The sequence below is a fragment of the Lepisosteus oculatus genome, chromosome 17 (assembly GCF_040954835.1).
Source record: "Lepisosteus oculatus isolate fLepOcu1 chromosome 17, fLepOcu1.hap2, whole genome shotgun sequence".
NCBI classification, from domain to species: Eukaryota; Metazoa; Chordata; class Actinopteri; order Semionotiformes; family Lepisosteidae; genus Lepisosteus; species Lepisosteus oculatus.
The window spans coordinates 18,594,240-18,620,793 of record NC_090712.1 but is presented as its reverse complement, the minus strand read 5'-3'; the positions used below and the strand labels follow the sequence as shown (position 1 = coordinate 18,620,793).

At 36.1% G+C, this 26,554-nt stretch overlaps 1 protein-coding gene across 1 annotated transcript in view; it reads left to right on the top strand.

The window, feature by feature from the left end:
* csmd1a (CUB and Sushi multiple domains 1a) overlaps positions 1-26,554 on the top strand; it is a 604,432-nt gene that overhangs the window by 463,903 nt on the left and 113,975 nt on the right. The window contains exons 13-20 of the mRNA XM_015363222.2: positions 11,374-11,556; positions 12,271-12,597; positions 15,425-15,619; positions 17,500-17,638; positions 18,848-19,035; positions 20,348-20,536; positions 24,499-24,615; positions 25,134-25,349. Of these exons, the coding sequence (XP_015218708.2) occupies positions 11,374-11,556; positions 12,271-12,597; positions 15,425-15,619; positions 17,500-17,638; positions 18,848-19,035; positions 20,348-20,536; positions 24,499-24,615; positions 25,134-25,349 (1,554 nt within the window). The remainder of the gene's footprint in view (positions 1-11,373; positions 11,557-12,270; positions 12,598-15,424; positions 15,620-17,499; positions 17,639-18,847; positions 19,036-20,347; positions 20,537-24,498; positions 24,616-25,133; positions 25,350-26,554) is intronic.

The following is a 26,554-nucleotide window of genomic DNA, read 5'->3' as shown; positions in this document are numbered from 1 at the left end:
CTTGTGGTTCTCAACCATATGTTTTTAATTTACTCTTTATGGTTGTATCTTTATGTGTTTCTCTTTGGTTTTATTGACTAGTATTACTTTTTCATTATGTTTAAGGTCATCATAGTGTCCTGGGTTGGGCACTTTGATTTGCATAGACGTCATGAAAAACGCTTTCGAAATACTCTACATTGGAAGTGATCTTTATTATCTTACCCTACTAATCATTTCATAGGATATATTAAAGATTTATAACAAGAAATTAGTTTCTTTTAGTTTTAAGCATCTTGGAATGGAAACACAGTGAAAGACGATTGAAAGCTTTGGCATAGCTTTTAAAAATTAACAGATATCCATCAGATCTCTCTGAAAACAATCTTTAGATAAAATAACTAAAAATACTCTAGAATCAGTGATTAAATATGTAATTATGTGCAAACAGGTCCTCATTCAGCCCATGTGGGAACGAGGTTCCAGTGACAAGCTGGGCTGATTAACAATTTTGGAGTGAATAAATCTGAAAAACAATAAGGTGAAACGAAACTGAATTACTTTTAATGTTTACCAAAATATGAACTTTCGACACCACTAACAGAATGAAAATGTTAAATCTCACAATATTGAAAGCATGGCATGCATTATAATTACGACGATGTTTAAGGGTCTCCGTTTCCCACCTTTAATGAGTTTTCTTTTAAAGGAATGTCAAAATAAAAATGGTAAACACAAGATTTTTGAAGCGAGTGAAACAGAGATGGAATACAGGGGCATCAGTAAAGCAAGCAGCCAAGATTCCTGAAAATACGTAATAAATTGGTGGTTGTTCATCATGCTATAAATTAATAAGGACACTCACGGGTAAATTCAGCCTAAGTTATAAACCTGTCATTGTTAATAAGCCAAAAAATATAGAACTGATAATGAAAGAAGAAAGACAGTTGGAGGAAATCCATTTATTTTTTTTTTAAATACAAACCTTGGGTTCCTAAAGCCCTGAAAGGAATATTTTCAAAACCACTTTGATTTTCCATTTACAATCGTGCCTCTTTTATCAGCAGGAGCAGCAGAATAACTTAGTTCTCAGTCTACACTGCTGTACGAATATTTCATCTCCACTTGCACCTCATATTCTGTGGAGCACCTGCTGTAGTTACAGCAACAGTCTGAGTTCTTATGGAATTTAAAGAGAATCAGTGTTGAAGGAACATATTTCTCTTATGGTATTACATACACTTTACGTCACATAGGTAAGGAAAGATAGGATCAAATGTGAATCTGGTAATAATAAGTCCCAGGTAAAGTATAATACATTGGCTCAAATAGAAATTGAATTTTTATTGTATAATAAGAATTATTGTTGTGTCAAGGCAAATGAAGGGGAAATCCACGTTTAACTAATGTAATATGAATGTTATTCTTATACTTAAAATGAGTTTCCAGTCACACAAGAGGTCTCAGCAACATAAATGACAAAGCTGTTTTATATTCAACTGGTAATTTGTTTTTAAGATGGTGTCTGAGCAAGAAATTAATTCAGAAATAGACATCTTCAAGAAGCAAAACAGCTTTTTCGTAGCTTAATTTCATTAAACTTCTAATTAAACTTTTCATTCATCGGAAAGAAACTGATGTTCACTGCATTCTGATTCCCCTGATTAATACGGATTTCTCACAGTTCAATGCATTTCTTTTCTTAACATCTAAGGTGTCCTATAGTGCATCTAATTTCCTTGAATTTTCACCTTATGGGGTTTCATCTGTATCTGATGAACAGATGAGCTCTGCTCCACCTGCTTGTTGTGCAGATCTATTGAGATTGCACAACAGGAGTCTGCATTGACATTAGTGCGATTTTAGGTTTCCCCTCAAGAATGGTGCTGTACATGCACATCTACTCAAAATGAAGGAAGGAGTTTTCTATCTCTGTGCAAAGCTGGGAATGTGAATGTGGTCAGTGTCCTTTTGTTGGGTGAAGTCTTGCTGCCTGCTCTTCCCTTTCACCCCTTCCTGTCAGGGAAAGAGGGTAGGATTCCTTTTTGCGGGCAACCAAATGCTAAAGGTTATTACGTTATCAAGTTATGTGCAGTTTTAACTTCAGCTGTTGTGTGTAGTAATAAAAAATGATTTTTTTTTATCAAATCTCACTAGAGAATTTTCCCCTCTTTTTCAAGGTGACATGATGCAGGAGAAGTTAGGCTTGTTAAAGGATAAAGTATCCTAAAGAGTTACATTTTAGCTCTTACCCTCTCTAACAATTAGCAATGGCTTGGCTGCATTAAATTCTCAGAAAGGCTTTATTTCTACTTAAATCACAAACAATTGAATTGTGCCCACTATGTGGAAACTCTGATCCTATGCATGCAAACAAATTTTGCATAAAAAGATGACTCACTCGTTATTATTGCATGAACAGATTAACATCACAATAAAAATATTTTAAATTGCACATTTCAAATCTTTCATACATACACTCCAATTATAAAAAAAAACTTGAAATTGAGCATCGTCCCATACATATTTATTATAAAATGTACAAAGAAGCTTAACACTAATTGCAATCCCACACGCAGAAAATGAATGTGAAGGCATGAATGAAGGAACACTGAAAGCTGTACAGTATGTCATTTGTTACTGATAAAGTACACAATGAACATGTGAATCACATTGTTGGATTGAAAATAAACCATGTAAGCTTACACAGTTGCAAAGTTATTGTAGCTCAACCTTTAGGTCTGCCTAATAATAAGAAATGTATATTTTTCATTTTACAGTATAATCATAATAATAATTGCTTACACTTATATAGCTCTTTTCTGGACACTCCACTCAAAGCGCTTTACAGGTAATGGGGATCCCCTCCACCACCAGTGTGCAGCCCCACCTGGATGATGCGACGGCAGCCATAGTGCGCCAGAATTTCACCACACACCAGCTCTCAGTGGGGAGGAGAGCAGAGTAATGTAGCCAGTTCAGAGAGGGGGATTATTAGGAGGCCATGATTGGTAAGGGCCAATGGGAAATTTGGCCAGGACGCTGGGGTTACACCCCTACTCTTTTCGAGAAACGCCCTGGGATTTTTAATGACCACAGAGAGTCAGGACCTCGCTTTTACGTCTCATCCGAAGGACGGCGCCAGTTCACAGTATAGTGTCCCCATCACTATACTGGGGCACTAGGACCCACATGGACTACAGGGTGAGCACCCCCTGCTGGCCCCACTAACACCAATGTCAGTAAAACATTGTATAAAACCAAAGAGTACAATATTCTTAAAAATTACTGAAGTGTAACATGACTGAGTAGTACCCCACAATCCGAATATAAATAACGTAAGTGTAGGTTGTCACCAAATAAGCTAGATGATCCAAATGGCCACCTCTGATTTCTAATATTTCTTTTGTCTTTAACTAATTTACAGTAAACAGGATTACCGACTACACACATTTGATTAGGTATACCCGGGTCTCAAAGTTGAAAGGAAACTTTCATCTTCAGTAACCAGGAGACAGGTTACTAAATAATCACAATAATCTTTAAAATCATAATACATAGAGTAATGTAATTTAATGATGACTTATTTCTCTTTTCATTTTACATAAATAAAAATGGAATGAATTGACTTATAACTGAACACAGTAACAACATTTTGAAAAAAGGTAGTATTCAGAAATTTTAGTCTGCAGAAGAATTTTTTTGCAGGCAAATCGTAGTGCTTTATGGCACCTTCCACCATGCCTAAAGCAAGGTTTATACTGAGACAGTATTTGTTGCTCAAACATTAGGTGTGCTCAAGATATTATTTTGTGGGCATGATATTCCATATTTCGTATTTCAAAAGTGTATTCTGTGCCTTTGAAATTAAATTTTCAGTCAAAACATTAAAAAAACAAACAAAAAGAATCTTCTATCAGGATGTTCTAATCAAACAGCCCCACACTTAGGCGTTCCTGAGTGATTCTTGAACTTTGTTAATGGCTGACACGGTCAGCAGCTATGAACTCCAGAGGCTACTCAACCCATATCCTTTAGAAAGTGAGGTACTAAAATCATTCCCTGAAGATTTCTCACTGACAGAAGCACTGGAGCTTGCGAATCTAACTAACAAAGAGGTTGTTGTATTATAATTAACTCTATTCAGTCCTGGCCTTCCGAGCCTCTGCTTGTATTTAAATATAAGGTAGTCTCACACATCACTAGATGTTATTAGAATTTGTGTCCTACAGTAGGTAAGAGTACTAAGCAGTGCCATCAGCACAAAGACAGAAATATGTGATCTGGATTACAGGTAGGTTGATTTTTCTGTCATAAACCACAAAGAAAAAAAAGATTAAAATTATTATTGTCCATCTTAGTTCCTGAATTTCTTCTGAACATTAAAGTCAGCTCAGATTTGTCTTGGGAGTGGTAAAGTCCAACACTATGACATAATTAAAAACTAATATATATGTAGATGATTTATTAGATAAATAACCGCATTCTGAGTAATTATTAAGATTTACTGAATCAATCAACAGATGTGTTAATTATTACTCTTTCAAGATTTTAATATGAACACTAAGTCAGCTTCGAACAGATTAAATGTTTCAGTTTTGGATGGAGGAGAGCCTTTTAGAAAAGGTTGTACTGAGATGTGTGAAGTGGTGGACAGAGTCCAGATGTGATTTAAGGAATGTCCATTTGCTGTTTTGACTGCCAAGAGCCTCAGGTAAATTGATTGGTAGTGTTTTTTTCCCACTACATCGTTTCTGATACTTCCAAAGCAGACATCTCAGACAGCTGGTCCTGGAACCTATATATACTGTGTTCCTTCTTGCAGAACCCAGTCCCAGTCACCAGCAGCACTGGTCAAATGTGATACTTTTCAAGGGAAAATGAGAAACTACTGCATGCTGTCTTTCAATGGATTACAATTTCAGTGTAACGGTATCCTTGATAATGAAGGGTGCTGTGTTCTAGCCAGATTGCAACTGGCTTGTTTTTTTCTGCTTGTGCAGGTTGTTGTGCAGATAAATTGATCTACCATTTTCTACATATGTTGGATGTCACATACACATTATGATGATATTATTCACGGATAAAGAATATTACTCGTCTCTGTGCCCAGAGTAAAGTAATAAATCAGTTGCAGGATTTGCACTGCTTGAAATGCTAACAGGCAAGCATCACACTCAAAGTGAACTCTGTCGATTGCTGAAGTTTAACATGGAATAAAGTACTCTTTATATACACAATAAATAACTTTGAAACCTCAGCAACATCCAATAAAATAACTTTTTTAAATAGAATTGTGAAATACCAAAGCAAAATGCACAGAATGTGTTATAGGTATCGTGAGAATGTGGGATGGGTGTATGAATCCTCTAAGGTTGAGTTCCATCGTGCAGTTTTTGCTTTTCCAATATGACCACCCCAATGCTGTATAAAAATAAAATGTTGTTGCATTGTGATTTAAAATGTGAGTATTCCAGCCATATTTTAGTTTTAGTGATTCAAACAGGATGTTGTTGAAGCCCTAACCAGATGATTTATAATAACCATACTGTACCATTCTAAGGAACAATAAAATACAGCTACACTGAATTCAAGAAACATAAAAAGAATCCAAGGACATACAGAAAACATCGTAAATGAATTGTTTGAATGAGTAATGCCTTAGTTGGCACTTTCTCTGAATGACAAAGGTCGTAGTAGTGGCAGTATTTTCGCATATACAGTAGGTTAGGCTAAAAACAAATTTTTACCGGTACTTTGAATCTTTCCAATCAAATCTCACAGAAAAACCTGTCACACCGAACAAACATTTTGATATTTTTATGGGTAAAAAAGAGGTTAGTTTAAAATCAGCTGTATTTTTAGTTCAGCAGATTTTCTGGAAGTGTGTTTTCCTACTTTAAAACCATTAGTTTTCATTGAAGGAGTTCTGTGGGCATCAGGTAACATTTGATGTAGTTTTGTAAGAGTTAGGATCTAATGAACCTGTTGGTTTCAGGGGCAGTTTATTTAAAGTAGCACTGTTTTTGGGGCCTGTCACACTATGTTGTCTAGACATAGTTGACAACGAACTACTAGTATTTTTATTTATAAATTGTTTTACTTGCTACCTAAAGTCTCGCTTATCAGAAAAAAAAGAAAGTATATCTTTAAAATTAATGTGTGAACCTAGTCTTAATACATTATGGCTGAAAGAGAGGAATTCAAGGTAATGTACTGTATTCTTAGCATGTGCTCAGTGTTTCTCTTGTGAATATCAGATTGTTGGTTTTTCTATCAAAGCTTTTGTTTCTGAAGTTTACCTGTGAATGGCATTAAACTTCCAATGACATTTACACAAACCTTGTCCCTCATAATAAAAACAGCTGCAGAACTCTCTTGCATATATATTATATATATTTTTTCAATACAAGCCCTGTCCAGCAATTAACAGATACATTGAAGGTAAGACATCTACTGTAAGTAGAAAAAAATAGAGTAATACAATATCAACCCTCAGTTCTTCTCTTGTCTTTATGATCAAAAGCTCGTGATCTCTCACTGCAGGGTAGAATATAATGAAATGTGGTCATTAAATTTTTTGAAGAAGAAAAAATCTTAATCTTAGAAATACAAAAAACATTTGAACTAATCATAGTTACATAGTTACATTGCACGCTGAAAGATACTCATCTTTTTTGTGTGTTGTTTTCTACCTCAGAAAGAATGCCCCAGTGACTTGACATGGCCATACACATTTTATGAATGAGGAGCAGTGAGTGTTTTTAAGGTGCTTTTCTCTTGGAAAGAGAAAATATACGGTCAAAATCTCATTTTGCTGCTTTGGGTTTTGTTTACATTCTTTGAAATACAAAGCTTTGTGTGTTAACATTTTTTTAAGTACAGAAATCAAACTTATTTTGTTCTGAGAAACTGGCTTAAAGTGAGTGTATCTTTGGAATTAGTATAGTGTGCAACTGAACAGATGTAGTATTTAACAGTAATTAGGAAGAGCCCTTTCATCAGTTTCATTGGTTGCTTTGCACAGTACAATATCAGATACATGAAAACCAATGGAGTGCATCAGGACATGGGCGATGACATTGCATTCAGAGGGCTCATAGGACCAGAATACCTGTTACAAATCGAAAAGTACTTCAGAGTAAGTAGAATCAAAATGTAACTTGACAAGGGAACGCTTTGACAAACAAAATGTGATAGATCAGCAAGACATCAGATGATTTGGCAATATTTTCATCAGAGAAACGGCCATGGTGAAGTGTATTAACTGCTGATCCTTTCAAAAGAAGTAACAATTATCCAAACCTGCACTTGAACTGAACACATTTTTTTTTCAGAATTTCTTCAAGTTTCAAGGGAACATAAACCAAAAACTCCTGCTGGTTTACAGCTCATTGCTCTACATGAATTTACTTATTTGAATTATCTCAATAAAAATACAATTTCAGAACACACTTGGTTTACAATCTTCATTAGAGCTGATCTCGGTAGGAGAGAAATATTAGGCTAGGCTGACCTGGGTTATGACTGGGCAAAACTGCAATTCTGTCAGTTAGTTCAAAGCAAGATCAGGCAGGGTTCACAAGTTATGTTATTTCGTGTTACTCAAAAGAATGAAAATTTTAGACTCAACAAACTTAATATCAAAATGTTAGCTCTCTCGTACTGTATATCAGGGCATTGAATTTTTCAGTGTATTCCAAACCGATGGTGGTGATAAACACAATGTCTTCTACAGTGAGAAGCCATAGACTTGTGGTTGATTCTTGGATGTTTTGAGAATTAAGCATTATGCTTTTGAAAGCAACATACTACAGTACATAATTATCGTATAGAAACAATATACATATCAACTGTGAGTACTTTGATTTGAACGGATTGTGTTGTCTTATATAAATTCTTTATCAAAAGTTTAATGAGGTTTAAATGCATTTAAAAAGATACAGTATCAGCTACAATTGATTTACCTGGATTCTGATGTCATTAATTTGTTTATTGACCTCATGTGTTTCCGATTATTAATGATCGTCTGAACTGAAGACCTTCCAATGCAGATGGTTAATATTTTCTGTTCTGAAATGTCAACATAAGACATTTTATTGGAGAACTACAGCAAAAGTAGTTATTTTGAAAGTACTTGACAACAATCCTTTTTAAGAAAAATATCCATATTCTCAAAACAATCATGTTTCTCGTGCTCTACAATTGATCCTCATATTTTGAGAAAAAACAGTCAACACTAATGAACTGTTAATTTATATAGAATGGAGAACAGGGAACCATTTACATGTTTGCTGTAGTTACTGTATAATACAGGGGCTTCTTAGAAAACTATTTTCCCTCTGAAAACAGAGGGAAAGACTAGACTGGCAACATACATTTAGATGGTGAAGATCTCTGAGGAACTGAAGTAACTGAACATTTTTAAGGTATTCAGAAATTAATCTGACTTTAGTTGTCACTATGTCTATGGCAAAGGTATAGTTTAAATAGAAATATATTGCGGAATGAGATACTTCTGGTCAACAATCAACAGAAACAATGCAAAGGAAAGAAATAACGTATCTATAATTAAAATGAATGCTATAAAAAAAAGTGTAATCGATCATTTTAATGCATGGGAGGCAGAATTAAAGGTTTTGGTGTTCACAGACAAGTCTGGCCAACAAAACATTGGAATACCTTATTTTTGTGAAAACTTTCCATAAGTATATCTTCTGGAAATTATTTCTAGTACTTATTCATTTCACTCCATATTTTGTTGTGTTACAATGAAACACATTTTTAATCATAGTTTATTTTAATTATATTATTGTAATAGTTTATTATTTATATTATAATCCATAATATAAAGAGGATCAGTTACTAATTTCCATAATTAGAGGCATTACAGTGCATATGTAACAAGATACATTCAATTTCTTTGACTTAACAGTATGATTCATAAATTTATACCTGTTTTAAATCAATACCCAGGCGATCTGCCAGAAAGGTAATGACACAGTTCACAAAGCGGGTACCATTATCCGAGCTAAGTTTTCCTGGGATTCCCCATCGGGGAATGACATCCTGGAGTAGATGCTTAGCCACATTTTTGGCATCAGCGTGCTTACAGGGAAAAACTTCTACCCATCTAGAAAACATGTCTACGATCACCAGGCAGTACTTGTATCCATTAAATGGTGTTAATTTAATAAAATCCATCGTAATGTGATCAAACGGATCATCTGGGGCGCAGTGCGCTGAGGCCTGAGTTTTAGTGCCTTGTCCTACATTGTTTTGCTCCGTCTTGTTTTGAAATTTCGGTGCCGTTGCTGTACCGGTATTATCCTTTACAGAAAACCCTAGGATATAGACCACTGCCCTGACCTTTCATTGAATTTCAAACCACAGTTAATGTTAGGTTGTATTCTGTCTCAGATCATGTAAAAAAATCAACCATTTCTACCCTTGGGATACATACAGTATTTGAAATTATGATTCAGTTTAAGGAAATGTTCAGACCTATACATTTTGAGATAATATAAAATGTTTGTTTACTGACAAGACATTGGCATTTCTGTTTTGAAGACTCCTAAGAGCTTTGCCTTTTAAGCTCTGCTTTTTAATGGAAGAAAAAAATAGTAACAAATCTAAGCTCACTGTGTCTGGTGGTCTGCTCCTAAACCTTTGAAAAACTCCCATGTGATGGTAAGTTTATAAGCTTCTGTTCTTTTTACAACATGCAGAAGATGTACTGTAGTTCTTAATAGGTTTTAGGTAGCTATCAGAATCTTGCTCTGCATTTTTTGACACAGACAAGTGACTTAATTCCTGTTAATCTTTTAATAAAGGATGCCAAAAGCTTCCTCAAGCATGGAACTATAGAGTACCAAGAGACCAAAGAAATTCATTAAAGCCTGGCAAAGCATGATTTGTAGATCTGCTGTTAATTCACCTTGAATTTCCTGAAGAGCAAGAACACTTCTATTCCCTCCTACCCCTTTGTGTTTAACCCATAGAGTATGCATTAATCACGACAGCTTCCATGTTTATATGAAAGGTGACAAAATGGAATTCAATTTATTTTGAATCTTTAAAGATGCATTCAAGTGCTTCCTATAACCACATAATCCTGATGATGGCATGGTGAATAATTACAAGGAACAATCAATTTAGTAATCTTCTTACGCAACTATGCTTTTAAAGAGCAGGTGGCAGTAATATAAAAAAATCTAACATTAAGATAAAATACAAATTACAAAACAGAAGAAAATAAATCTGTCATGGATAAAAAAAATCTAGACCAAGTTATTGTAGTTGTTGAATATCTTGTACATTTTTATTAACAAAAAGCTGTCAGTAAAGTTCAATTAATATGCCCTATCTTGTGCATTATATTACAGGAAACAATTACACTACAGTTAATGGATTGTTATGGGGTAGGGGTGTCTATTTCTGCCAAATGCCTAATGATAAATCATTCATGATAAATCATGAAAAATGTTTTTCAGTTGAAAAAGAAGCTTTCTAGTTCTTTTGACTTATTTTTCTATCAATTATTCCTGAATTAAACCTACATAGTGTTTATTTTTTACCTGGTTTTATTATTTGTCTATTTTACATGCATTCACTGAACCATACGAAATACCAGCAACACTCATTGTAAGACATCAACCTACCCCTATTGTACAAAATTGACATTTTTGCTTTTTAGACCTATTTAAAGGTATGTTGTTCATAGGATGTTATTTATTATTTTCTTATTTTTGCACTGTCCATTACGACAGGAAAAGTCAGGTATTTTACAGACAAAATTCCTCTTTAGCAGGTTTTGTCCATTAACTTTGCTGTGAGTTAAGCCGAAGGTTTACTGTATATTAAGCAGTCTGTATGTACTGTATCAGTGCTTACTGATTCTATAATTTTAACATAGTATTGTAGTGGTCTTTTGTATTTGCTAGTTTCTTAAATGTGGTTTCTGTTTTTGATATTTTTCTAGAGAAAAAAAAGACATCCTTTTTCTCTGACTTATCAATAGGGTTTACTGACATGGAAGCTGCGTTTCCATGACAGAATACTGTACAAATTAACATTTACCTAATTTGCATAAACTGACAATAATAAACAAATTAATAATGTTAAATGGCTCTTACCAGCATAAACACGCCAAATATTCAACTAGTCGTTAATTACTGTAATTGTATTCAATTTTTTTACGATATGGTATGTGTGTTGGTGTCAAGCTTTCCAAATTCTATAGAGCAGTTTAAAAAAAAACACTGCCTTTTAATCTTGAGCTCTACTGTTACACATTGTTTCATACAAATACTGTAACAACTCTTTTGTACCGTAGTGCAGGACATTTCTGTAAAGTTTTCCCAATCCATTCATTTGTCTCTCACTATGTTTCAGAAATTGACAAAGGTGGTTGTGGGGACCCTGGAGTTCCAGCCTATGGGAAGAGGACTGGTAGCAGTTTTTTGCATGGGGACATGCTGACATTTGAGTGTCAGGCAGCTTTTGAATTGGTCGGAGAAAGGACAATCTCCTGCCAACAAAATAACCAGTGGTCTGGAAACAAACCCAGCTGTGTCTGTAAGAGTTATTTCAAATACATTACTGTAATTAATCAGCTTTGCCATAGAGAATGAACGATTAGACAAGCAAGCATCTACCATCGTTAGATGACAGGTACTATAAAAACTGTTTTGATTGACTTGTTGAAAGGCACAGTGCCCTTTGCAGGTAAGTCAGTTGTGTTATGTAGATCAAGTTTTCATGATAGAATTACATTAGATATGCCCCTAGGTTGTAAATAAATAAAATAGACAGGTGTAATTTTAGTGTTATAGTTTGTTGGATACAGATGTCAGACATTTCATTATCAGCCCAGGAGCACTCATTGTATATAGTGTTATTAGCACTCTGCTTTGCTACTGGGCACTTTTGGATTTTTGAAAATGGATCGAATTAATCAGGCAGATATTCGGAATCCCAGATGTTCTGTTGTTCGGTGATACCTGCAGCAGTAGCTCTTTTGTTATGGCTTTTAGTCTCTTTCATGCAGAAGGGGTTATAATTATCAGAACATGGGTTTCTTTGAGATCCAGAGGGATAGAAATGCTAACTGTACACCTACTCAAAAGTTTGTTGCAGAATAAAAAGACATAAATTGATTAATAAAAGGATGGGTCTTCAGTTATACTGGATAGTGTCTTTGGGGGAATGATGCAGATATAGCAGTAATGTAAAGTTCCTATAAACAGTTGCAAACCAGTGACAGATTATTATGTTCTTCCCTTTGTGCAGTCTCCTGCTTTTTTAATTTCACGGCTCCGTCGGGGATCATCCTGTCTCCCAATTACCCAGATGAGTATGGAAACAACATGAACTGTGTATGGCTGATTATTGCAGAGCCAGGTAGCAGAATACATCTGATCTTCAGTGATTTTGACGTGGAGCCCCAATTTGACTACTTAACAGTGAAGGACGAAGGAATATCTGAAGCAACTACATTTGGAACATTCTCTGGCAAAGATGTTCCTTCACAGATTGCCAGCAATGGTCATATCATGCGCTTGGAGTTTCAGTCCGACCACTCCAACACAGGAAGAGGATTCAACATAACATACACAAGTAAATATGCCTCATATTGTTCTTCCCTGTCTTGTTATCTGATGTAAAACAAACTGCTGTGTTTATGCATGTGCATATACTGTGTTTGTTTATATACACCAGATACAAACCCAATGTTTTTGTTTCATACCTGCTGCCTAAGGTGGAACTAAGCAATGGCTGTGAGACATACTGTAAGGTGAACCCATGTGCAGGGCGAGACAGAGGCCAAAAGGGAAGCTGCAGGTAGTGTGGTGTGGTAGCAGGCTGAAAGTACAGTACAAGTAACACGTTATGCAGACAAGCACGGTCTGGTGTCATTTTCCAAACTTGTGAAGGTCAAAGCAGGGAAGACATTGTAGCAAAGCACTGAGGAAATCCAGGTCCTGAAAAACTCTAAAAGTCTGAAACTTAGAGGCAGAGTGTTGGTGTGATTCAAAAGTTGAGGTTGAGACGAAGAGGGGACAGGAGTCCAAGAGTTACATGAGCAGAGAATGCAAAGAGGACGCTGAGAATCTGAGCACATGCTGGAGAGTAGACTCTATACTAGAGCCCCAGGGATTGTCAGTGCAGGTTTTAACTATCCTGAATCCACCTGAGGCGGGCATGGCTGTACATTATTCACAGGTGATTCAGGTTTCCTGTCAGAATGCATCTCCTTGGCAACCGGCACTGAGTGACAGCTCCTCAGAGCTCCAACAGGAGCGAGCCTGACATTTTGCTCATTTAACACGTTCAAAGTTGCGTGAATAAATTATGATGATGAGACAAATGCTGCGAACTCATACAGTCCTTTTGCAATCTGTCATTGCAGAAGGGTAGAATTTGTTAAGATTAATATATAGTACTGTTGTTTTATAGATATATGCTTACAAAATATTATTTTGATTGAAGGTTATATGCATTTGTCTTTCACCTCATGTGCTATGGCAGGCATTACAATGAAAATGCTTAAAAATCGACATATTTTAAAGATAACAGAATAATCTCAAAGATAAGATAAATAAAGGGCAATCCACCATTGAATTCATGTACTTTGTCAGTAAGCTGCCTGTCAAGATGAGTTTACTGCTTTCCATTGAATATTATTATGCAAAGAGTTGTTTGTAGTCTCCCTTGGTGAAAAACTGAGACATTAAGATTAACATGGATCTTCTTTTAAACTGTTTTCCCTTTTATTTATGTTATGAAAGGATAATCCCTGTCTGTTCAGCCTCACTTTCTCACGCTTTGTTGAAAACGTCACACAACCCAGATACCCAGTTAACCTGATGCAATGCATCAAAGATTGTGATAGCTCCCAAACATCATTTCTTTAATGTCAAAACCCCATGGTTCAGCATTGCTAGCTATAGATTCTGACCAAGCTTGGTTAGTTTTATAGTTGAAAATAAATGTATATTTTACTTTTGAAATTCAGCATCAGAAAGCAGCTGCAAATTGTAAAACATTACTCTTCCCATTTCTAAAAGCCAACCATAAGTGGAAACCAGTCAAAACTGCTCACTGCCAATTCTGTGCCAACAGTTACTTTTAATCTGTGTATCCGTTCAATTTAGCACAAAAAATAAAGTTCATTATCATCTTTTGATTTGCTCATCATTCATGAATTACTTAGAAGAAGAAGAGAAAGTGACCACAATTAACTGTTTTTTCCCGAGCTATTGAAATACTTTTTGTCTTTCTGTTGTGATGTGCATGTATTTTTCTTGTTACCTCGAACAAAGGAGGTCAGCCCATAAAATATAAATGTCCTTATCTTTGTTTAACAAATTCTCTTCTGAAACATTCAGTCCTTTTAGAAGCTAATGCACACTGTGATAAAACCACTAACAGGATAACTTTCAAAAGGATTTTGGCTCCCTTGCAAAATTATATTCACTTTTTGTTACTAGCTTAAGAGTTATATCATTCCATTAGTATAAGAAAGTAACTATTTCTTGTGGGCTCATGCTATGCACTTTTTATACTTGCAGTGTATGTTTATATTCTTTTAATTTATCCAAAATCAAAAAGTCCAAGCCTGCAACAGTCGCGTTAAAAATACTCATTACTGATCAATATACTGTAGATAAACACACACAAATATAAAATGATCAAGACTGTTTGCAAGTGGGAATAGCTAGATTGTGCTGAATTACACTGATACTATACTGAGTTGAACTTAAGAGGATGAACATTGTTGTTACAACTGTCCATAATCACTCACTTCACTCACTATAGTATACCAAATTGTTTCTGCTGTAGTATAAAACTGCTGGCCTTCTTTGAAAGAACTGTAACAGTTTTGTAAGCACATGTTTGTCCTACTGTAATCAGAAATAGAACTTGTATGACTTGTGAGGTTGTTGTCCTTTACTTTAGAGCTGTACTGCTGTATTCCTAATTTGTTTACTTTTGCTCTTCATTGTGCCTGTGAAAAATGTGTATGATTTTTAGGCCTAATGTACAGGACAAGGAACAATGTAGACTTGCAAATAGAGCCCTGAACTCGGATTTGGAAAAATTATGGGATCAGAATTTGATTGGGGTACTGCTGTGGTGCCTTTATACAAAGTATCTCTCTCTAAGTGCTTTAGCAAAATGTCCGGGTCTACATTGTTGTCGAATATCACTACTTATTGTAGTGTAGTTCAGTGGACATTTGAAGATAACTCCACTCCAACTTTTGATTTTTCCAAAATTCAGGAGGTTTCCTTGCTTTATTTGAAACAAACAAACAGCCAATAAGAAAGTCTTGGCACTGGTGCAGTATTCAAAGTACAAATGCAGGTTCAACAAAAAGACTGTTTCTGCTTCTGCCTGTCAACTAATGAGAGTTTGTATTTGTTTCTCTCTCCCTCTCCAGCTTTTGGGCAGAATGAGTGCCATGACCCAGGCATCCCCATTAATGGCCAGCGATTCGGTGACAGGTTTCTACTGGGGAGTTCAGTATCTTTCAGCTGTGATGAAGGCTTTATAAAAACGCAAGGATCTGAGTCAATAACATGTGTGATGCAGGATGGTAATGTCGTCTGGAATTCAGCTGTCCCTAGATGTGAAGGTAGATATGTATTTTCACACTATTAAGTAAACATAATATGCAGTAAAGGAAAACTGCAGTATGTTCATTTTGTTTGGTGTTGGGAGACCACTAGGGGAATTTAGAGCTAACCTGTGAGGATGTGTTTTGTTTTAATGTAGCTGTAGCTTGTATAATTTTACAGAAAGTGCCTTTGGGTTTTGTGGTAGGTTTTTATAATTACAGAATGTTATTGGATTTTCCTCTTCAGAAACTGTAAACATATGTGATGGTTACAGTAATTTACTACATCTTTTATGGAGGAACTCACATGTATAGCAAGGTATTTGATTGAGGAATATTATTTACATAGACTTTTATATTGTGTTTTGTTTAGAGACAATGTACAAGGATATCTTCATCCAAATCAATCTCTTCAATCATTACAATGTTAAATATCTAATGCTACAGTCACATAGCAGATAATGGCATGTGTAATAGTGGAATTTGAAAAGTGGTAGGTTGTGCTTCTAAAGAAATCTTTAAGAAATAATATCTTACTTCTTACATGTCATGTCTAATAGATATGACAATAGCAAATAACTTCACACAAGAGAGAAGGCAGGGCTGTTTTAGTATCAGGCTGTACTTCCAGTATCATATCCGATGGAAGCTAGTCTCCATACTGAGTAGTGAGGATATACACTTGGTCACGACTGCTTTGTTCGATAATTATAATACTTTGTGGCAGATTTGACTTTGGCCAATTTCCATCACATCTGCAAAATGCCTCAGATATTATTGTTGATCCATTGGTCTGAAAAGGTGGAAGAAGTCTGGAGGGATTATTTTTGTTATTTTAAGGTTAACATAGGTTAAGGAGTCTGGGCAGCTAGCCATTGCCTCCTATATTTGCCACCTGATACACTACTTGTAAATCTTTTCAATGGGTTCAGGACGTAGCAGGACAAAGTCATCGATGAGGGAGCATTGACAGGTTTAGATGGCAGGCACTGCTGAAATACAGCTTGTAGAGTAGTGGCCAATTGTTCAGTCAAGTTTATAGAAAGCAGCATGTAGGAGTGACACTAGATACAGTAACTGTTGCTTTCGTATTAGCACAGTGAATGTAGGAAATGCTGGTCTAAAAACTTTTGTTTATACCCTAGTGAGCTGATGATTGGCAGAAACAGGAATCTGTATTTCTCCCAAACTTCAATCATAAATTCCAGTTAAAACAATAACAAAAATTTTACACAAGTTTTGTCACTTGAAACCCAACTTACCATTTTAGATTCTATTTGTCATCCTTTGTACACTTCCTCATGATGAATATTTGCTGTAGAACTGTAACAAAAGCTGTTCTTGCTTTTGTGCTTTTATTTTTATCGTATCAAATTAAATTAATATTATTTTAAAACACGTAGCTGATGCTGACTTTAACAATGTTTTTTCTAAGTAGTGTGTGTACCAAAATGTACAAGTTCAAACAAAAACCCCAATGACTATTTTAATATTAAGAGATGAATGAGAATATAAATTCTCAATTCCTCTAGGATGGTAAATAAATATATATTCTTCTAACACTAGTCATCAAGAAAAAAAAATAATCACATTAATATTTGCATATGTGTGGTCAATAACTGTATTATTAATTAAATTTACTATTATATTAATGTGGGTCGTTAAAAAATATTTTAAGAAGTTCGCATTTTATTGTTATTTATGTGATGGGTGCCTGGATTTAAAATGTATGCATGCTGTCTCGAGTTCAGCCAGTTCACTGGGTCCCTCAATGCCTGTTGCGGACGGCATGACTGAACTAAAACAGCTCATTTGAGCTGAAATGCTGAAGTCATGCTGTGCAGTGGCGGAGAATACTCAGCATCATCCTCACTGTGTTTTCTTCTGTTCGGTTTCAGCCCCTTGTGGTGGTCATTTAACAGCCCCAGCAGGCGTCCTTCTGTCCCCCGGGTGGCCAGGGTACTATAAGGACTCATTAAACTGCGAATGGGTCATTGAAGCAAGAAAGGACCATGCCATCAAAATATCCTTTGAAAGGTCTTAATTATCTTATTTAACCTTTTTGTTTCCTCTGTATTAAAAAAAAAACATAGCATACGTCAATTTTAACTTATCGCAGACAGTATGTTGTGAAAAAAGCTGCATGTCTTTAATAGGACAAGACTTTGATAGTCTTGGTTACGAGCAATTAAGGTATCTAATTTCACTTTTGTTCTTGCTATGCACTACTGGTACATGAAATTAAAGCCTTACAATATTCCTTTGCTGGTTTGTGCCCAGGTCATGTAATTAGCAGTAGTGTGCTTTTGGCTGAGTGCTGCCAATATGGAGAGGGCATTCTGGGAGGTGCCTTCTGTACTTCTGTGGGCATTCTTATGAATGAGAAATGTATTTCTCCCCAGTTGGCAATAACTCTCCTGAATGTCACTGTGGAGCTGGCAGTATGTGAAGTGACAAATGGCTCTAATACATGGATATAGTGGAGTAGCACATCCTGAGGTCCTTATTATCTTAAGGGAAATTTAGGGTGTTAGTGTTGCTGCCTCACAGCTCTTAAATCTTGGGTTCAATTCCTGGCTGGGGTGCCATATGTGTAACGATTAAATTATTCTTCCAATATTTATGTGTGTTTTCTTTAGAGGCACTGGATTTTTCCAATTTCCCACAGACACGTTAGCTAGGTTTAATGGTCTAGTCTAAATTGCCCCTTTCTTTGTGGTCCTGCAACAGACAGATCCCGTCCAGGACAAGAGTGGTTATATGCTAGCAGCCCTGGCGTATGCCCTGTGTTTCTGGGGATGGAGTCTGGGTTTTGTGACAGCCCATTAGGCATGTCATAACGGGATCTTTAAAAAACAGATTGACCCACCCAGAAAGCTGCCCCTTCCTGGTTTTTAAACTGTCACCTGACAAATTGTCTTCAAGCAGCTGGTCTCGTGGCCAAGAGCAGCAGCTCCTTGCCCCAGAGGTCCAGGCTGGGCTGCACTCTCACAGTTGCCATAATTCCTACAAGAACAAGCAGTTACCATAAAAGAGAATGGAGGGACAGAAGCTTGTTACAAAACAGTTTAAAAACAAATATTCAGATGCAACCGCAGTTTTTAACAACACGCCTATCTCCTGTTTGAATGTTACAAAGCAGATGTTTATATGGAGAATTTAACTCAGTAACCAAATTATTTAAGACACTGTAAGGATTTTCCATCGGCTGCCTCATTTAAAAACAGTTTTTAATTTTGTTTTCAGGTTTCAGACTGAAGTTAACTATGACACTTTAGAGATCCGAGATGGGCCTGCTAACTCCTCGCCATTAATAGGGGAATACCATGGCACTCAGGCTCCTCATTTCCTCATTAGCACCAGTAATCACATGTACCTCCTGTTCACCACGGACAACAGCCGCTCCAGCGTGGGCTTCCAGATTCGATATGAAAGTGAGTTCTTGATGTGGACTTGGAGTTCCTTCTCAGTCACAGGAAGGTTCTGTCTCAAAGGATGGCCTCCTTAATCATAAAGCAGTGAATTTGAAAGCGTCCGTTTATTTTGCAAAAAATGTATCAGCTAATGGATTTTTTTCACAGTTCAGATGTGCTCTGCACTGTGACGGCTTTTGGAAAATGGCCTGTTTTTTTACCAATAACAAAGTTAGGATTTCTTTTTTCTTGACACTGTTTTAAAGAATATTGTATATCGCTCTTGATTTTACTGGTATTTTTATAAGTGTAAGCACTTTCTAGTTTTTTTTTTTCCTCTTGCAATTTTTATACAGTAACAAGATATACAAATGTATTAGAATAAATCTGCAAATACCACCTTCCAGCAGTATATAACTTATTCCTTAACCCTTTCAATTTTAAAATATATAATTTTGTACATAAATTGGTAGAAAACACAAAATAGTTGTAATGTATTATTATCACAAAGATGTTTTATAATTGGAAATGTACATTTTGGTTAATGTTTAATAGTGTTTAGATTAAATATACACATTCTTAAAACAGTATATCTTGCTTTGAGAAAATAATGTAACATCATTCTTATTATACAGTATATAGTTCATCTGTTGTTACAAATATGATCATGCTCATTTGTTCCTCTGGGAAAAACGTTTAGTTTTATAACCTGTGTATTGAAGTATTTCTATCAGACAGCCATATGACAGAATGTCATGGAAGACGCATTGCAATCATGTCTTTGAGATGAAGGGTATTATATGCTGTTATATTGCAATGCAATGATTTATATACAGTACTTGATGACTCTGCAGGAACAAAAACTTGATTTAAAAGGCACTCCTGTAAGATTCTTGATAAACAAATGTTTATTTTCTACCAAGGTATGTCAGCAAATGTTGACATTTAGTGGATTTAGCACTCCCATATAGTACCAATTAGAGTGACATTAATGTAAGTAAAAGCCGTATGTTCCTGACACATGACCACACTGAGTTCTCTGCTAATTCAGCTAGTTAACTGAGAAGTGCAAAGCAAGGAAAACTGGAATGACATGAGCCACAGTTTCTACAGATACACTCTTCTTCAATTTTGTTGCAGTTTTTTGCAATCGGATCACAATAAGGAATCCGACTCCTAAAGACAATACAGCCATCTACTGCTTTACTTCATTTTTAAAACTATGCTATTATCGTCATCTCCGTGATCAGTAGCAGATATCCTACATCTTTTCTAAGTTATGGTGAATACTACACATGGCCATCTTTTCTTATTTGTTTCTTTGTTTCTGCAGGCATCATGATGGAATCAGATTCCTGTTTAGATCCCGGTATTCCTGTAAATGGAAAACGTCACGGCAACAGCTTTGCAATTGGGTCCAGAGTGACATTCAGCTGTGATCAAGGATATACTCTCAGCGATGAAGAGCCTCTTGTCTGTGAGAGGAGCCATCAGTGGAACCACGCACTGCCCAGCTGCGATGGTGAGATTCCCTCGTTCTGGAAGGCTGAAAGTGTAATTATAAAAATATCGTGGAGTCACCAGAGACTACACTCATTCCCTTTCATGGAACTTAATGAAAAAATCTTGCTTCCACACTGCATCTGCTCCATTGTTCCAAAAAAGCACAGTGAGGCTGGTTCTGTGATGCTCTGTAGAAATAAGTAATTTTCTTGAGGAAATAGCCTGAATAGGATATCTTCAATCAATTCACGACCAGGCTACAGAACCTAGAATTGAATTGAATTTTTTTATTGGCTGAAGGGGTTCACAAGAAATGAAAGTGTAATGTATTATATGTATAAAGGGAATTAACTTTTATGTATACGTATTTTACATTATGTATATAGTGAGAACCTTGCTTAAATAAGTCCAATAAGGCCTTTGTATGTCTCGTCTGTTGCTGAATCTACTCATATCTTACAGTCATCTTCATCACAGACAGCAGTGGGCATGATTCTCTGTGAGGGTGATTCATGAGCTGAATCTCTGCCTTCCCGTTTAAATCACTTCTTTTCCTATTTGACTTTAATATCTCATATTCAGACACTTTTTATGCTGTATATGTACCAATACATTTTATTGCCTGCAAAAATCTGGATTCTTGCCATAAGCAGTCCAGTTACACATTACTCACTGCCAACGTTTCTCTCCGGCAATAATGACAATTGCCTGAAGGTCTGAGCTGCAGCTGTTACTTATTGGGAATATCCCCATTTCCTAACACGTCCCATCTTAAGCGCTGTGTAAAAAAATGATAAAAGATTTTTTAGATTTTTCTGACTTTAATATAAATGTCAACCATAGAAACCCTGCATAAGACGTATTGAAGAATTATTCCTGGTGTTCTGTGTTTCTATTATAATTCTTTATGCTATAATACTGCCACACATCAGTCATTTACATGCAATTTCATTCACATTGCATCGCCAAAATAAACATTGCTCTTACTATCTGAGTACTTCTTGCCTAGAGCACATCATGTTTCAGCACTATTTGTGACCTCAGGGAGTAGACATTCAAATACTCTGATTAAGAAGAAATTAAACCTCACCAATGGCGAGGGCAATATTTACATAAATCTTAGAAAAGCACACTTGCACACAGCATCTGGTTTCATGAAAAGCCCACTGAAGTCATGCCACTGATTGAGGTCAATGTGTCTTGGAGCAAGAGATGGTCATTGATTCCTTTTTCACATCAGTGTTTTAAGACAGTATAGGAACTTATATTATAATACCTAGGAAACATTCCTATGGTTTTCTGAACACTTAAGCTATTTTGTTCAGATTCAGTAGTCTTGGGCTGGTATCATAAATCCTAGGTGTTAAATTCTGGAGTCCATGCTGTTTGTCAGCATCATCTGCTGTCATAAACAGTCCCTCTATGTGGACAGAGAGTGTGTCTAAATGTCCCTGCATTTCACTCCTCACTGTAACACTACAATGACACAAGCCTAAACTAAGATAAGAGATAAGATAAGACTTTATTAATCCCGAAGGGAAATTGAGGTGTTACAGCAGCCCAGCACAAGAAAGGCAAGACAGACATCAAACAAGACAGACATTGAGATAGGCTAAAATTAAAAGTAAACTACAACATTAGAGTAATTAAATAAGTATATAGAATACAAAATAAAATAAAAAGAATTAGAAAAAACAGATGTGTGCAAAATATGTTAATAGTCACTGTAAAACAGTAAAAGATGTGCAAAATGCACATAGGTAGGTACAAATTGAAAATACCACAGTAAAAACAGTATATCAATGCAGTGTCCAAAAGTACATGAGTGCAACATGCTGTTTATAGATGAGCAGATGAAGGGCTAGCAGTCCTAGCCTGGGGCAGTGTTATACACCCTGACACCCGCTGGGAGGAAGAACTTAAGAAAACGTTCCCTTGAACACTGTAGCTGGAGCAGCCTGTTACTAAAAGTGCTCCGCTGTCTAATAGCAGTCCCATGTAGCGGATGAGAGGCGTTGTTCATGATGGCTTGGACAGTATTCTCCTCTCTACCACCACCTCCAAGGGGTCTAGGCTCAGCCCCAAAACAGATCCAGCCTTCTTGATGAATTTAATGAGCCTATTTACATCTCTTGCCATGATGCTGCTGCCCCGGCACACAACAGCGTAGAAGATGGCCGCTTCCACCACTGATTCAAAAAAAATGTGTAGCAGTGTTCCACACACACCAAAGGACCCTGGCCTCCTAAAAAAAAAATAGGCTCTGACCTTTCCTGTACAGGGCGTCAGTGTGAGCAGTCCACTCCAGTTTATCATCCAGGTGTACCCCTAGGTATTTGTACGACTGCACCGTTCATGTCTAGAATCACTAATTACTAAGAAAAGTATCTTAATCTTTCTTTGCTAGGATCCTAAAGGTTTATCATGTGTACTTTTTGTCAGTGTATTGCTCCAAATTAAATGCTTGTTGAGGTTATTGAATTCAGTGCCTGTCAGCAAAAGATTCTAATCACTGGGAAACAATTGGGTGAAATGACATAAAACACAAGATGAATGTCACCAATGTCCCATTCATTTCTGCTGAAGAAATGAACAGGTTAGGGGGATGAGTCTTACTAAATGCACATAGTCGCCTGGTGGGCTTTCTTGTAATTAAGTGATGCTTGTTTGTTTCATGAAGACAGTCTTAGTGATTGAATAACGATTTATACCTCTGGGATATATGGTGATTTATACAGCGTATTACCTGTGCAGTCATCACCAATCATTCCACAGCCCAAGACATAATGCAGCTTGATATATTGACAGAAGATATGATAAAATATAAAATGTTGAAAATGCATACCATTAGGTGTGTGAAATCTTAAGCAAGAGATATATTAAAATAAATAAACTTATAAAATATTCGAGATAAAATTGTGTTATAGTCAATTTACCTTTTTAGATTTGTTACCAAATAAAACAATTCAACACTCCATTCCCCAGTCCCCCTTTGCCTCACTGGTTTATATTTATTAATCAATTTCTTACATTATCATAGTCAAATAAGTAGAAAGTACTGACAACACAGCAAATAGTAGTTTTAGTATCACCTTCAGTTGCTTTATTTTTTCCTCAGTGGGTGGGTGTAGGAGTAGAATAAAATTATTTTTCTTTCCATTTTCTGACCTTGCAAATAAGAGTTTCTGCTTTTCTTATCATGCTCTATGAATGATGAATTCAGCAGGTTTTGGGGTTTTTACTAGTTAATAGTTTACTATTTATTAAGTTTTCTTTTGGATACACTTCAGCTATTTTCATAAAGTTTTTCATGTATGTAAGCTATTCCTTACCCTATCAGGAAGACTGTACTTAGGGATAATGTTTCTATAAGAATATACTTCTCAAAATGTAGAATAGATATAGTAGATTATGGACAAAATGTTTTTAATGTTGTAGTTTCTCACCATTAATGCAACTTGTACAAAAATTGAACTGAAGCTGCATATATATATATACAGTACATGCACTATATAGTGCATATTTGATAATATCTGTGATGTTGACTGTTATATTATCTTGTACAGAAAAGGAGAAAAAAAAAGTTACAGATGAGAGGAGACCATTAGCTCCATTTTGCTCATTTGGATGCTAGTAGCCTATCCTAGGATCTCATCCTGCCTTTTCAGGAAGAAACACAGGAAAAATGGTTGGACCCATTGCATCCATAACTCTTTGCGTAAAGAAAATCTCCTTGATTTCAGTCCTAAACACACTTCTTTTTAGTTTCAGCTTGAAACAATAACAATTGAATTCCTACTGCCATAATATTTTTCCTATACTTATATCCACATTTCTGCTCTTTTATTATAAGATTACAGTATATTTGCATAGTGAAATGAAATGCTGATGTTTCCACTCATGTTTAGCGTAGATAAGCTTGTATTCCTTTTCAACTCTTACAATGTTCTGTACTGTATATTATGTGTTCTTTCTGGAAAGCTTTGTGCGGTGGTTACATTCATGGAAGAAGTGGTACTGTGCTGTCACCTGGGTTTCCGGATTTCTATCCAAATTCTTTGAACTGCACTTGGACCATTGAGGTATCTCATGGAAAAGGTAAGAGCAATGATTTAAATCCCTTTAAAAGGATGATGGAGTAAAGCTGAAGACGTCAGCATATGTTATCCTCTTACACTGTGCGTTTGAAACTGACTGTCATTTATTATGTGCAGGGTTAGAACAAAATGAAGTGCTTTATTTTTATTCTTTTTCTACTGATTTCTGCCATGCAGTCAGAGTTGCCAGAAAAGTGGAAGGAAAATGAAAACATCTCTCATATAAAAATTAATTGACAATATCTTCCAGAATGTTGCATGCAACATAAATATTAATAGCTGCATTTAGATGATACAACTGCACTTGTATCATCAGCTAATCTGGAGAGTAATTATGATTTAATGTGCTTAGGCATGTAGTTAGTGTTGATTGAAACTTACAGCCAAGACAGGCAGAACATAGTTTCAATCAACACTAACTACTAGGCTATAAGGAGGGTTATGAATTATAAATCTGCGTCTACTTCATGGCTTCAGCGAGTTCCCAAACCCCCCAATTGTCTTCTCTCACATTTCCAGGAGTACAGCTTTTTTTTCACACCTTTCACCTGGAGGATTCTCACGACTATTTGCTGATCACGGAAGACGGAAGCTTTACGGAGCCTGTCGCAAGGCTGACTGGCTCTGTCCTGCCGCCCTCCATCAAAGCAGGCCTGTTCGGCACTTTCAGTGCACAGCTGCGGTTCGTTTCCGACTTCTCCATGTCATACGAAGGCTTTAACATTACTTTTTCAGGTGAGAGTGCTTTCATTTGCTTTCTTCTTTTTTTTTCCCCAATGTGCTGTTTCAGATGCGCCCAGTATCCACAAATGAATGATGATACATGATAAGCACAGGTGGGCCCGATAATAAGGAATATTATAGGAACACTTTCTCCATCATGTTCTTAGCTTTCTGTAACAACTGCTAACTATCTTCTGACCAGCCGCTCACATAATAGTTGAAGTGAAATCATTTTCCCTAAAGCAGGGAAAATAATAGATTGTCAAATATGTAAAGATGTAAAATCTGGAGTCTCTAAATGCACTCCCAAATAAATTTTACCCAACAAAAAAAGCTGTATAGAATCACAAAGTTGTAAATTGTTGAGCTACAGTATAAGATGTAAAATATAACAAAATACCCAAATAAATGGTGGATAAAATATTCCAAAATTAGAGTATACACCTTGATCATTCAAGATTTCAGGCTCTTTACTTTGGTCCAGTAACATCGTGGGACTGTTTGGAGGATGCAAATGAAAATCCCAAGCTTAGTATGTAATATTCCCATCATTAGCACAGATGAATGCATGGCATCTGCACGGTACCTCACAGTACCTGCCTCAGGGGTGTGTTCTGGCTTTTGTAACAGCCATCTGAAGGCAATTATGGGGTGCATTACCCTGATCCATCTGTCTCGTACCATAGTCGTTAAACATGCACGTGTTGAATATCATTACGTAATGATTGCCAATGTAATATCTTAGAAGTGTACTATTGGTCTTTATAATCACAGTTTGCAGTAAGTCTGAGACTTTCCCATTTTTCAGCTTTTCTTGTGTTCAACAAATATTTTAGACTACACATACAGTTCAAGGAATGTGTGCTTGAACACCTTACTTCCTTGACAGTATTCAAGAGAAACATTTGTTTGTTTGCAGTGCATACAAACACAACAATTAACTGAGTGCTATATCCATTGTAATGTCCTAGTGTGTTCCACACGTTCCACACTTCCTGACTTTGATTGTTCTCCCTCCCTCATTGGTCCATCATTTCATCATTGTTTCCGTATTGCATCATCATCAATCAGCTTCTCGGCCAATCAGGACACAGCTTATTCAGTATATAACTTGGGGGTTTTCAGAATGAAGGGGCCTTTCTTTTGACTTCAGTGCCATTTGGCTTAGCCTTAGTTTAGTTTAGTTTAGTTTAGTTTAGTTTAGTTTAGTTTAGTTT